Source organism: Mucor mucedo (assembly GCF_025094135.1).
Source record: "Mucor mucedo strain NRRL 3635 chromosome Unknown EV154scaffold_11, whole genome shotgun sequence".
NCBI lineage: Eukaryota > Fungi > Mucoromycota > Mucoromycetes > Mucorales > Mucoraceae > Mucor > Mucor mucedo.
In genome coordinates, this window is record NW_026252295.1 from 347465 (window position 1) to 358791 (window position 11327).

At 37.1% G+C, this 11327-nt stretch overlaps 6 protein-coding genes across 6 annotated transcripts; 3 read left to right on the forward strand and 3 right to left on the reverse strand.

The window, feature by feature from the left end:
* Positions 1-172: 172 nt before the first annotated feature.
* Positions 173-2471, reverse strand: EV154DRAFT_22065 (uncharacterized protein). The gene is made up of 4 exons (XM_051594421.1): positions 2221-2471; positions 1841-2164; positions 1621-1773; positions 173-1565 (listed from the first exon to the last, which is right to left on the reverse strand). The coding sequence occupies exons 2-4, from the start codon at positions 2139-2141 to the stop codon at positions 514-516; spliced, it is 1506 nt and encodes a 501-aa protein (XP_051461821.1). The 5' UTR covers positions 2142-2164; positions 2221-2471; the 3' UTR covers positions 173-513.
* Position 2472: 1 nt separating this feature from the next.
* EV154DRAFT_22064 (serine hydrolase FSH) lies at positions 2473-3502 on the reverse strand. Its single transcript, XM_051594420.1, has 5 exons — positions 3350-3502; positions 3204-3293; positions 3041-3156; positions 2695-2987; positions 2473-2622 (listed from the first exon to the last, which is right to left on the reverse strand). Exons 1-5 carry the CDS (start codon positions 3462-3464, stop codon positions 2553-2555), a joined length of 684 nt encoding a protein of 227 aa, XP_051461822.1. The 5' UTR covers positions 3465-3502; the 3' UTR covers positions 2473-2552.
* Positions 3503-3781: 279 nt separating this feature from the next.
* Positions 3782-4971, reverse strand: EV154DRAFT_599315 (chaperonin 10-like protein). Its single transcript, XM_051607105.1, has one exon. The coding sequence runs from the start codon at positions 4941-4943 to the stop codon at positions 3858-3860; it is 1086 nt and encodes a 361-aa protein (XP_051461823.1). The 5' UTR covers positions 4944-4971; the 3' UTR covers positions 3782-3857.
* A 176-nt stretch (positions 4972-5147) lies between these two features.
* Positions 5148-5677, forward strand: EV154DRAFT_22101 (uncharacterized protein). The gene has a single exon (XM_051594424.1). It carries the CDS (start codon positions 5313-5315, stop codon positions 5592-5594), a length of 282 nt encoding a protein of 93 aa, XP_051461824.1. The 5' UTR covers positions 5148-5312; the 3' UTR covers positions 5595-5677.
* Position 5678: 1 nt separating this feature from the next.
* Positions 5679-8231, forward strand: EV154DRAFT_22140 (uncharacterized protein). Its single transcript, XM_051594427.1, has 8 exons — positions 5679-6097; positions 6152-6237; positions 6309-6338; positions 6410-6866; positions 6919-6946; positions 7055-7529; positions 7583-7765; positions 7820-8231. Exons 1-8 carry the CDS (start codon positions 5983-5985, stop codon positions 8021-8023), a joined length of 1578 nt encoding a protein of 525 aa, XP_051461825.1. The 5' UTR covers positions 5679-5982; the 3' UTR covers positions 8024-8231.
* A 945-nt stretch (positions 8232-9176) lies between these two features.
* Positions 9177-10877, forward strand: EV154DRAFT_495866 (uncharacterized protein). Its single transcript, XM_051600088.1, has 4 exons — positions 9177-9301; positions 9362-9387; positions 9445-10645; positions 10706-10877. The coding sequence occupies exons 1-4, from the start codon at positions 9196-9198 to the stop codon at positions 10846-10848; spliced, it is 1476 nt and encodes a 491-aa protein (XP_051461826.1). The 5' UTR covers positions 9177-9195; the 3' UTR covers positions 10849-10877.
* The last annotated feature ends 450 nt before the right edge of the window (positions 10878-11327 follow it).

The following is an 11327-nucleotide window of genomic DNA, read 5'->3' on the forward strand; positions in this document are numbered from 1 at the left end:
AATCGACGCTCAAACAGAACCATAAATAACAATGGGCTCTTTAGGTTATGTTTCAATACGCTGTTTGGGTCCTCTTTATATATAGTCTATTTCAAAGATAGGCTTATAATTTTTTGTAGATACCTATTACTGATGGTAATTTGAATGGGATGCATGTAAAAAGAATCACTGGCATTGATATTGTAAACTAATTAATGATGCTTGTCCTGAACCATTATCTCATCGTACTTTTGTTTTATAGTTGTTTTTCAGGATGCCATTGACTAATACAAAAGATAACTTTATTTACGTACTCCAATTTACCAAAGAAAACATGACTTCATCCCAAAAAATTAGCCAAAATACGACTAAAAATCTTTGGAAAATGCAGTACATAAAAGTATATATTTAAAAAGAAAAGAAAAAAAAAATGGAGTGAAAAAGATGGAAAAGAAAAAGTACATCTTTTTGGTATGTACACATATAAAGAAAGAGTTTTTTTTTTTTTTTTTTTTTTTTTTTTTTTTTGTCTAGTTAGGATTGGTTATGCTCTTGTTGGAATTGTTGTTGTTGTTCTTGTTGAGCCCAGCCGTTCTCGTTCACCTTGTTAAAATTAAGAGGATCGACGGGAGAGTCGGCGGGAGAAGAACCAGGTGTACCATACGAAATATTGTTCATGACAGTACCACGATGAGCCAAGTGGCCGTTGACGTATGTATGGGGTGAGTCGTTACCAAAATTGGGCACACCAGAGTTGATGTTCACCTCATTGTTATTGCTGGTGTCATGAGAGGTTTCACGGGAATGAGGACGACTAGGAGGAGGTGTGTTCTGATGGGTGTCTTCAGTCTTAATTTCCTCGTTATCCTTGGGTGTATCATTACGATCAAGTACAGCGCTACAAAGTTGAGATAAAATGGTCAACTTCGATCCCTCGTCATCATCATCATCCACTTTAGTGGTAGCATCATTAGTGATAGTGGGAACAATCGAAGTAGCGGTAAGAATTGGGGTGGATGTAGTGCTATTATTATTAGTGTTATTATTGGCGGGGTTAGGAGATTGTTGTTGTTGTTGCATTTGTTCCTGAAGTCTATAAGTACCATTAACAGCTTGCTGCTGTTGATGTTGCTGTTGTTGCTGTTGTTGTTGCTGTTGCTGTTGTTGTTGTTGTTGTTGCTGCTGTTGTTGTTGTTGTTGCTGATGCTGCTGTTGTTGTTGTTGTTGTTGCTGCTGCTGCTGCTGTTGTTGTTGTTGTTGCTGCTGATGCTGCTGTTGCTGCTGCTGCTGTTGTTGTTGTTGTTGTTGGGGAGAGATCATGTTCATAGCAGCTTGATAGGACAAAACAGGGTTACCAGTAGGATACATTTGTTGAATCGCAGCAGGAACCATGTAGGATTGAGGCATCATTTGATTGTTGTTGTCATAGGCATAAGGGTTGTGGTAACCTTGGGTAGGGAATGGCTGATAATGAATTGGCAAAGCATTAGCACGAACAGCGGTGTTTTGAGCATATAGGTTGGCATTAATCATGGGAGAGGCCATGTTAGGCGTAGAGGCACCTGAAGAAGTACCGCTATCTCCACCTAAGTTACTGTTAATATGGGACAATCTACCATTTATTTATTTTTTAAAACTTACCAGACTTAATTCTCTTCTTGTAAGGACCACGCTTAACGCCCTTCTTGCGTTCCTTACGAACAGAGTTAACGCAAGTTTCGGTTAATCCATACTTAATACATCTTTGACAGGGTCTACCAATATCACATTTCTTACAGGCCTTTTGACAATTGACTATAGAAAAAAAGTTCATATATCAGAAACATTTATCACTTTTTCTATTTGTTTTCTTTTACTTTACCACATGCATTCTTAACTTGCTTTCTCTTGGGCTTACCGTGAGCACCGATGTCTGTCATGGTAGAAGGAGAAGGCAAAGCGACCTGCTGGTGTTGCTGGTGTTGTTGTTGTTGTTGTTGTTGTTCCTTTCTTTGAGCGGCAGCCAAGACAGACAAAGGTTGCATGGCAGCAGGAGAATAAATGGCAAGGTTAGGACCACTTATGGCCAAAGCCTGTTGTTGCTGATCTTGAGTCTGTTGTTGTTGTTGTTGTTGTTGACTCGAGGTTTCGTAACCGGGAAAGTAAGGTGTGAATTGTTGCATTTTTTTTATTTTATTTTTTTTTACTATTTTAGTTATAGTTTAGTAACAAAGAGTAGGAGTTAAATGTCAAAATACTTACAATGAAGAGAATTTTAATCGTAAGGGTAAAAAATAAAAGATTCAAAAATAAAAAGACAAAGAAAAAAGGAAGGACTTGAAATTGGTGTGTTTGAGACTTTCCTGTGTTTGAAGCTTCCCTTTCCTTATGAGTGTATAGTCGTTATGGTTGTGTATAAAAGTAACCGGAGTCTCTCGTTTACAAAATAAAAAATTCCCAAGAGTTTATCGGAGCACCAAAGAAAACTTTGTTTAATAGCAGCACAACAACCAAAAAAATGTCTTTTGACAAAGAGTGTGCAAAAAAAAATTTTTTTTAATCAAAGCCTTGTGTGACTGTTTATCGTAGACAGTTCATTGGTTAAACTGTGCAATGAAAGCTTGGAATTCCTTACGACTGGCTGGATTGGATGGCAAATAATGTCTAGTATAAAAAATGTTTAGAAAATTCAAATCAAAAGGCTAAGCCAAAAAGAAAAAAAAAAGTATGTCGTACCCTCCTGTATGACGAAATATTTTGGCCTTTTCAAAAGTTTCTGCTAGCGAAATCATGTTCTCTGGCAAAACCAATGTATCCAAATCTCCAATAAAGTGCAAACTAGGTGTTTTGACTTTTTTGTCCTTTCTCAGCATCATATTTGTTGCTTCTTGCATTGAAGGTTTGAATCCCGCCACAATAATCGAGAATTTAAAAGGTGGGTGATCGAGCTCATGATTTTCCAGCATTTCGGTAAGCAGAGCTGCAAAGCAAGCGCCTTGTGAAAACCCAAGAATACCATCAAAGGGTCCCTAGTTGCTTACGTAAGCATTTATCTTAGATACAAATTGGTCTCAATGTTTACCTGTTTCTTTAATACATCCCTAACATATTCAACAGTTTCTTTATAACCAACAAAATAACCATCTGGTCTAACAGGTTTGTATTTGGGTGAGTACCACCAGCCAAAAGGTGCATGTTCTAAACAAAAATATTAATTCGAGGCATCTTCGACAGCTGCAAACTACCTTCTGATACCTCTTCCTTGGCAGCTTCTTCACGTTCAGCGGTTGTGGTTAATGTAGCTGGTGCAATATGATGAGGTGCAGTGATATAAACTAAGTAAACGAAAAAGTTTAATATCCTTCTCCTTACATTCAGTCCAGTAATCTACCGAATTCAGCAATGTCTTCGACACTTTTGCGCATTACTGCTGTCTTTTTACGAAACATGGTTGCATTCTGTGTGTAGCCATGCAAGCACAGAATTCTCAACTTATTTGAACTCATGTTTGAGACAATGAAATGAAAAAGAGAGAAAAAAAAAATTCAATCTCAACTACACTGGCAAAACAAAGCTCAGGGTTACACTTACAAACGCTGCATATTCCTACTACCTTATATTTTTCGGACAGACAAATAACATTGCAATATTTAACTATCAGACCATTTTAATATTAAAGCCCGTTCACTATCAACATCTAATTGATGAATCGGTTTTTTAGAATAATATCCATATAATGAGCCCCTCATCGCCCTGCCGGCTTCCGTATTGAGTGCAATCACAAATGACATACTATCAGTATTTTAACACATCAAAAATTATTAGAAAGGATAAATTTATTGTATTTTCATCTAAATGTTTTTTGATTGCAGTTGGGTACTAGTGTTAATATAATGGGCCTAATTCATGAGAACAACCCGATATTTAGGCTTTCCCTGTCGAACAAATTCAATAGCCTCATTTACTTTAGCCATGGGAAATTCATTCGCCCAAGTGCGAATATCATGCTGAGTAGCAAACGCAAGCGCTTCATCAATGTCCTTTGGAGAGCCGATAAAAGAAGATGCAATAGTTATTTGTTTAGCAGCCATGTTAAATGCGTTAATATCAGCTAAATTATTCTCTGGAATATCACAAAGTATAAATATTCCATTCTTTTTGAGCATTTGAAAATACATGTCCCAGTGTTCATTAAGGATCTTTGTAGCCAAGATATGTGTAAACGTATTAAGATGAGTCTCTGCATTTTCAGAATCATATGCAGTAATATAATCATTACAACCAAGAGATTTTGCGTCTTCGAGTTTTTCACCAGAAGTTCCATAGGCGACCACAGTAGCACCCATCGCTTTTGCCCATTGTACACCAAAATGGCCAAGACCACCGAGACCAAGAACAGCCACTTTGCTGTTAGGACCAACATTATAACGCTTTAACGAAACGTAAGTGGTTATACCCGCGCACAATATGGACGAAGCATCAACAGATGACAACTGTTCAGGAATTTTCACAGCAAATTCTTTTTCACCTCGCCATTTATTAGCAAACCCACCATAAGTACTATCTCCATTTGTCCAGCAATCATTGAACGTCCAAACAACATTATCCTCACACAGATTCTCTTTGCTATCTTGACAATTCGAGCATTTCTTACAAGACGCAGATTGACATCCAACACCAGCACGATCGCCTACTTTAAGATGTGTGACATTTTTACCAATACGGGTGACACGGCCAATGATTTCATGACCTCCAACAAAAGGGTAATCGGAAGGCCTCCATCCTGAGTCAATACAATGTATATCGGTACCGCAAATACCGCAACAAATAATATCCATATCAACGGAGTCATCACCGAACTTTGTTAAGGTAAACTGATTTTGAATTAAAGATTCCCCTTTACCGAAACAACCCCATCCAATCATTGTGTCGAATGTTTCAGGGATTTCATTAATTTGTAGAGAATTTGGAGATGGATCAGTCATTTTATTGTTGCTAATTAATTTAAAAATATTTTTCTTCATATGCCTGCTTTTATATAGTATGCTTCTAGTGACAATATTGATAAGTCACTTGACCCGATGTGACAATATCATAATCATTGAGTGAGGTTTGAAAATAAAACTTTTAAGAGTTACATATACGGTGTTGTATATAGTAAGATCGCACACGCATATCCTCCTCTGCAAGATATAATCTGGTAGTCTATAAAAGGAGCTTTTCAATTTTTAAGTTTTACATCTTGTAATTAAAATTCACAGCAGACACCTTTTTAAACCTATATATGGTTCGTTATCGTTAGCAAAAACAAAGTTACAGGGATTTATATTTGCTTCGTTTGTGACAATATATGCATGAGCTCGCCACTTTCACTATACTCCAGAACTTTGTTCCGCAAATCAACTTCGGACCAAAAACATGGCCAATTTGTATATATAATATATCTGAACGGCTTGTATTATTGCCGGCAGCCATGTATATATGCGACATGTATTTTTATACATACTGTGATTCACAATTTCCTAAATTGTGCAACATTCTTATCCTCCATGTTAATTTTTAATCTTTGCGCCTTAATTATTTGTATTATGAAAAAAGGGATATCAAAACTACGGTCCATATTAGAATCTACATGAACAAACAATAACATCAATTAGGACAGTTTGAGCAATAAATAGATAAATCGATTTTCCAGAAAAAGAAATGTATATTGATAGTCAGCAGATGTATTCGTTTAAACTCAAGCTGCGGCGCGGCCTTGAAAAATCGATAAAAAGAAAGTTCAAATCGGTATGATCAATTGTGTCCAAAAGACTCAAAACCCTTGCCCTCAAATCAAGAATTTGCCTAACCGCAAATAATCGTCTCGGGTTTGATTGGGTGGATGAATCCGCATCCATGGCACTCCCCTTCGTGTAATAAAAATTCAAGTCCCGGATATCTTGGCATTGATCTCTTCCAATATATAATCCCGTTTTTACAATTATCTTCTTTGCTTTTTTCTTTTTCTTCTTTATTATAAAAATGGAAAAATCGAACAAGAAAGAATACGTTGCTGTCCCAACCAGTGACGTCGAAGCAGCAGCACTTCCTGCTTATGAAGAAACTGATCCTACAGCTACAGCCAACGCTAAAAAACGTAACTTCCATTCCCATTCATTTTTTTGTATTGTTACTAATGAGCAAAATATAGGCAAGAATGTTAGATTTTTGTTAATTGGTGGTGCTATTGCTCTTCTGGGTTTGACACATATTTGTACCAGCAATTATATGTCTGAAGTAAGATTTAAAAATTATTGATATACAAGAAACATAAAACTAAAGCTGCGCCTATTTGTTTTCTGAAACAGGATTCTGTCTTCGCCGGTGACGCATTGGCTGTAAATATTCTATAGACGTACATGAAATGTGATGTCATATTAAACCTTCTTTTTTTTTTTTATAATTATAGCAATACGAAGATCGTGAACCATGTGCCTTGAAGCACCTTGAACAATATAATGAATTGAAGGAACATATGGCTGACTTAAAATCAACTTTCGGTGTCCCCCATCACCATCAAGGACGTCCTGATTTTGAACATTTAAACGGTTTAGAAGGACCTCCACCTCATCATATTAAACATAAAGAGCATAAAAACAAGCACCACAAGCATCATAAGGGAAAGAAGAATCATGACGATCCTACTCCTCCTCCTCCTCCCTCAAATATGTGGGTGGATGATTTCGATCCTCACCATGAATCTGCTTCCGTTCCTCCTCATCATGGTGGTCATGTCAAAGATCACCATAAAGAGCATAAGCATAAGCATCATGAAGGAAAGAAGTCCCATGACAAACCTGCCGGGGCCTTGATGGAAAACGAATGGACTGATGAAAACTCTAGTCCTGCTTCTGAAAAAGCTCTTGGTAATTATGACTATTTTATTCAAACACAAAATGAACTAACCAACAAATATAGTTACGGAAGGTCACAAGAAGAAGAAGAACCACAAGAAGCACCCTCATAAGCCTTTCTGTAATGTAAAGAAGCTTGAAGCCACATCCACCGTCTTCAATTTCTCTCCCGAAGAATTCCAACGTACAGGTGTCTTCTTGAATGGCTACTTTTCCCGTGGTGGACATGTTCGTCTTTCCAAGTCAACTGACAAATCTGTCACTGATGTCAAGGTTACTGTTACTCTTTATACTGGTCGCGAAGATCTCAAGAAGGAAGTCAAGTTGTCTGCCTTCGATCATGAAGGTCAGTACGCTGTTCAAATTGAGCGCGGCCACTTCAAGGGAGCCCTTCCTCCTACTGAACCTCCTCATGACGACCCTCCTCAAGATGGTACTGAAGGTGAACATGCTCATATCCACAAAAGTCATAAGGATGGTGATAAGGAAGATCATAAGCAAGAAAACTGTCTTGTCTACAATGTTGATGTTGAATTTCCCTCCAACATTGACTATTTTGAGGATGTCCAACTTCACATCAAGTCTGCTCAACGTATTGAAGGTGGCTCTGGACTCGATGGAATGGAGTTCGGAACTGTTAAGGCCGGCCTCGGTCGTGGTGCCATTATCTTTGATGTAAAGTGAAAATTTCAAACGGGATTAAAACTTGTATTAACAAATATTTATAGGGTTTGAAAGCCAAGAAACTTCTTCTTGGCGTCGTTAACGGCGTCGTTATGGGTACTTACCAACCTAGTGAAACTTTTGCTGCTGGTGTTGTTCGTGGCGCTGCCAAGGTCAATATTGAACCTACTGGAGAGAATGTTAACATTACTGCATCTTCCACTTTCGGTCCTGCCAGTGTTGATATTGTAAGTATTTGAACAGAATATTATGATGCGATTTATTAATCATCCCATATTTAGCCGGCTGATAAATTTAAGGGAGACTTCACTTTGTTTAATCTTTTTGGTGAAACATCATCCGTTTCTGCTCCCAATCCTGAGGATGTACATGTCACTAAGTTCAGACCTACTCTCAAGACTGGTTACTACAAGGAAGAGAACCCTGCTTCTCGCATTGTTGTCTCTGCCAAGATTCACGGCGGTGAATACATTTCTTTCAACTAAGGTTTCTCTTTTCAAACTTTGTACAAGTAAAATAAATTCTATAAGAATAGCCTAATTTCTTATGTCATTCTTCGTATCATTAAGCTTTGTGGCACATTAATCTATTTTAACTATCTGCATTATGATTTTACCAAAGGGTGTTTTTGTACCACTAGCCCGGTATTATTTTCCTACATGATAATTAAACCATCATTGGGGTATTTTGCCAGTTGAATTAACAATTTAGTGGCTGACGGCCGTCTGCATTAAATCCAATTCTTAGTACCTTGTATGGCATAGCCAAAAACTTAAAGCTAAATGCTGTTTAACTTTTGTAAAGGCATGTAAATGACTGATGCGAATAATCGCCTACCCTTTTTTTAATTGATAATATAACATCTGAAGTAAATTATGTTTCAGATTTTTTATTATTAGACCAAGTCCTTGTTAATTATATCTTACAATGTCTGTCATTCTTTTTTTAAGGTCGGTCCTTTCGTTGCTCCTTTGGTTCTATCTTTTACAATGATGTACTTTTATTAGCCATCATGGTATTTCATACCCGCTCATTTAATCGTCAAAAAACGAGACTATCATACTGCTAGCAAATGCTAAACAATGCTAAACAATACTTTTTTTTACATCTAGATATGTCTATATGGAATCATTATACACATAACCGAGTTGGTATATACGATGGATAATTCAAGATCTTGACTTATTTTTAAAAATTAAATAATGAAGGGTGGGCAAAGAAACTTCATGTTTGCCATACAGATAGAAATAAGCAATACAAATAGAAATAAGCAATACAAATAGAAATAAGCAATACAAATAAAGTGCCATTTTTTATTTTTTCTATGTAACATATGCTCGTTTTGTTATCAAATTTTATGTAGGACATCATTGTCAGGTTTCGTAGAATATTCAGTTATTATATGAGACTGCAGATTCACAACCTATAGACTATAAATCTACTGTTTTCTTCTGTAAAAACCTCTTTTCATTGATGAATTACCAAATAATAAGACAAGAAAAAAGACGTAGGTGCAGACATTGTCCAAAAGATGACAGCCAAAGAAGCAAAAATATGACATCATCCCTAAGGACACCCTGAGAGCGGCTCTACTAAATTTGTTGTTGAACCTCCGTACGTTTAATATTCTTTTCTTCACTTTGTCCAAAAAAAAAAAATGCAAGATGATCCCAATAGACCGATCGTGGTAAGCGAAGTTCCACCACGAAGGCAACCAAGCGCAATGTCGTTTTTTAGTCGATTAGATCGAAGTCGTTCAGCTAGTAAACATAAAAAAATAAAGAAGTTACAAAAAATCACTGTTAACGTGTTTTTTTAACCAGTTTCGGAAAGCTCGAGTCATAAGCCAGTAAGGCTTTTATTTGTCAACATAATAGTATGCAGTACTTAACAAGATTTAAAATAGAAAACAAGAGAATCCTCGCCTTCGAAAACTCTCACCCAGACCATGATTGAAAAATGGGTACATATGGCGTCCGGTCAAAGATACGAAAACGTAGTTGATGCTCCAGACGACCTATTACCGCCGTGGGTATCCCCAATTAGACCAGTGCAAAGAAATACCCCACAGGATGTCGAATTATCTACAGTGATTAAAGATGAAGAAAGTTTTGCCGACGATAATTCAGACTGTTCGTTACCTGAAATCATCGACCAAACAGGCCCACAATTAGAAGAGTATTCAATTCAGGCCAATGATGAATATTTATCACTATCATTATCTTCTGAACCAGAAGATGCATCAGAAGCATACCGTACACCGCGCAACGAATCTTCCCCAGCAGATTCATTGTCGTCACCAGGTCCAGACATCTTCTGCTCACCACTAGAGGATTTTTACCCTGAAGCTGCACCTGAGCCGTATAAAACATTCCGCGACAATAACAGTGATACTGATTCACAAGCAACAATTCAATACGATTCACAGTCAGACAATTCGCAATACAATATGCAAGAAAATATGTTACACGAAAACGAGGTCAGAAATCTGTCTAATTCGCGTAAGGTAGCACCATACGCTTATAACAGTGACTTTCAACCATCAACCTCCAACGACTCTCAAGTCGATGTCAATATACCAGAAGCATATAACTCCAATGAGAACCAAGCGAATACAGAAACCTCCAGCCCGACAAATCCTTCTCGTTACGAAGATGCCGAAGAAAATACTTCAAAAACCAGTTCGCCAAATCTTCTTCTCAGTCCTGTTAATGACGCTGAGATCTTTCAACACCACTCTCCACCACACAAGTCTTCCGATTCACAGGACAGATTTTTCGAAAATCTGTTGTTTGATGCAAGTACTGAAACGAAGTCAATAGAATCATATGTTAGTAGTAGTCGCAAGCAGTACCCACAGTGTAACAGTGATACCGAATCCTCTTCTCAGACCAAGCCTGCTACAAAACTACAGAAACTCAATAAAGATGAAAAGAAAGAGAAAGGAAAACACAAAGAATCATCTTCAACTCGTCTAGTTCAATCACAAGAAGCAACTAAGCTTAACCGACTGGAACATAAACCCCTTAAAAGTACACTGAAGACGCCCAAGACAATCGAGACATATTTCTCTAATTCTTTGGGTACGTCCCAAGAAGGTGAATTAGGTAAGGCATTGGAGTTGGCATGTATTTTTAGAAAACTAATTCTGATTTTAATATAAACAGATATCGGTAGAGAATCAGTACCTCCCTCATATGGTTACCTTGATACTGATGTGAAAAAAGAGGGTATAGATAGCAAAAAAGATACATTGGAGGATAGAAGGAGAAGACCAAGAATTGGTCTGTCTAAAAATGCCTTTAAATAAAAAAAATACAAGATCCTGATAAATTATAGGCGAGTTCTTATTTGCGCATTATTATCAAAAGCGTTTTTTTCTTAGCCTAGATCATTTTAATTGATGGGTATTGAGCTTACGTAATGGAATGACTTCCGGTGAAACTCAAATACCTCACATATTTGAGGCTTGTCTTTTATCAATTGAATTTCGAAGGCACTCGTTCCGGGTTTAATCTTACAGATACACTAGTTTGATAATTTTAATGTAAGCAAACTTTGAAACCCGGAAAGTCCATACATTCCCAGAAAAAGAGATATTGAGACCAGAATACATCATATCAAATAATTGAAGAGGCGAGATTTTTTGACATGTATGTAATGATGACCTTTTGTAGAAATTGTATTTAAATTACCGCTTTTTTTTCTCTCGTAAACCGCCATGGGGATTAATCAAGCCATCAAAGGTTACATAAAGTAGAGGCTGATGACTTGAGTAAGATGAACTCC

Coding starts and splice junctions, on each gene's coding strand:
- EV154DRAFT_22065 (XM_051594421.1), bottom strand. CDS start 2,141: ATGCAACAATTCACACCTTACTTTCCCGGTTACGAAACCTCGAGTCAA. Junction 1,774..1,840: donor GCAAGTTAAGAATGCATGTG/GTAAAGTAAAAG, acceptor TTTTTTCTATAG/TCAATTGTCAAAAGGCCTGT. Junction 1,566..1,620: donor CAAGAAGAGAATTAAGTCTG/GTAAGTTTTAAA, acceptor ACAGTAACTTAG/GTGGAGATAGCGGTACTTCT.
- EV154DRAFT_22064 (XM_051594420.1), bottom strand. CDS start 3,464: ATGAGTTCAAATAAGTTGAGAATTCTGTGCTTGCATGGCTACACACAG. Junction 3,294..3,349: donor CGAAGACATTGCTGAATTCG/GTAGATTACTGG, acceptor TCGTTTACTTAG/TTTATATCACTGCACCTCAT. Junction 2,623..2,694: donor ATATTTCGTCATACAGGAGG/GTACGACATACT, acceptor TTTTTATACTAG/ACATTATTTGCCATCCAATC.
- EV154DRAFT_599315 (XM_051607105.1), bottom strand. CDS start 4,943: ATGACTGATCCATCTCCAAATTCTCTACAAATTAATGAAATCCCTGAA.
- EV154DRAFT_22101 (XM_051594424.1), top strand. CDS start 5,313: ATGAGCTCGCCACTTTCACTATACTCCAGAACTTTGTTCCGCAAATCA.
- EV154DRAFT_22140 (XM_051594427.1), top strand. CDS start 5,983: ATGGAAAAATCGAACAAGAAAGAATACGTTGCTGTCCCAACCAGTGAC. Junction 6,947..7,054: donor GGTCACAAGAAGAAGAAGAA/CCACAAGAAGCA, acceptor AGGTGTCTTCTT/GAATGGCTACTTTTCCCGTG. Junction 7,530..7,582: donor GTGGTGCCATTATCTTTGAT/GTAAAGTGAAAA, acceptor AAATATTTATAG/GGTTTGAAAGCCAAGAAACT.
- EV154DRAFT_495866 (XM_051600088.1), top strand. CDS start 9,196: ATGCAAGATGATCCCAATAGACCGATCGTGGTAAGCGAAGTTCCACCA. Junction 9,302..9,361: donor AGATCGAAGTCGTTCAGCTA/GTAAACATAAAA, acceptor TTTTTTAACCAG/TTTCGGAAAGCTCGAGTCAT. Junction 9,388..9,444: donor AAAGCTCGAGTCATAAGCCA/GTAAGGCTTTTA, acceptor GATTTAAAATAG/AAAACAAGAGAATCCTCGCC.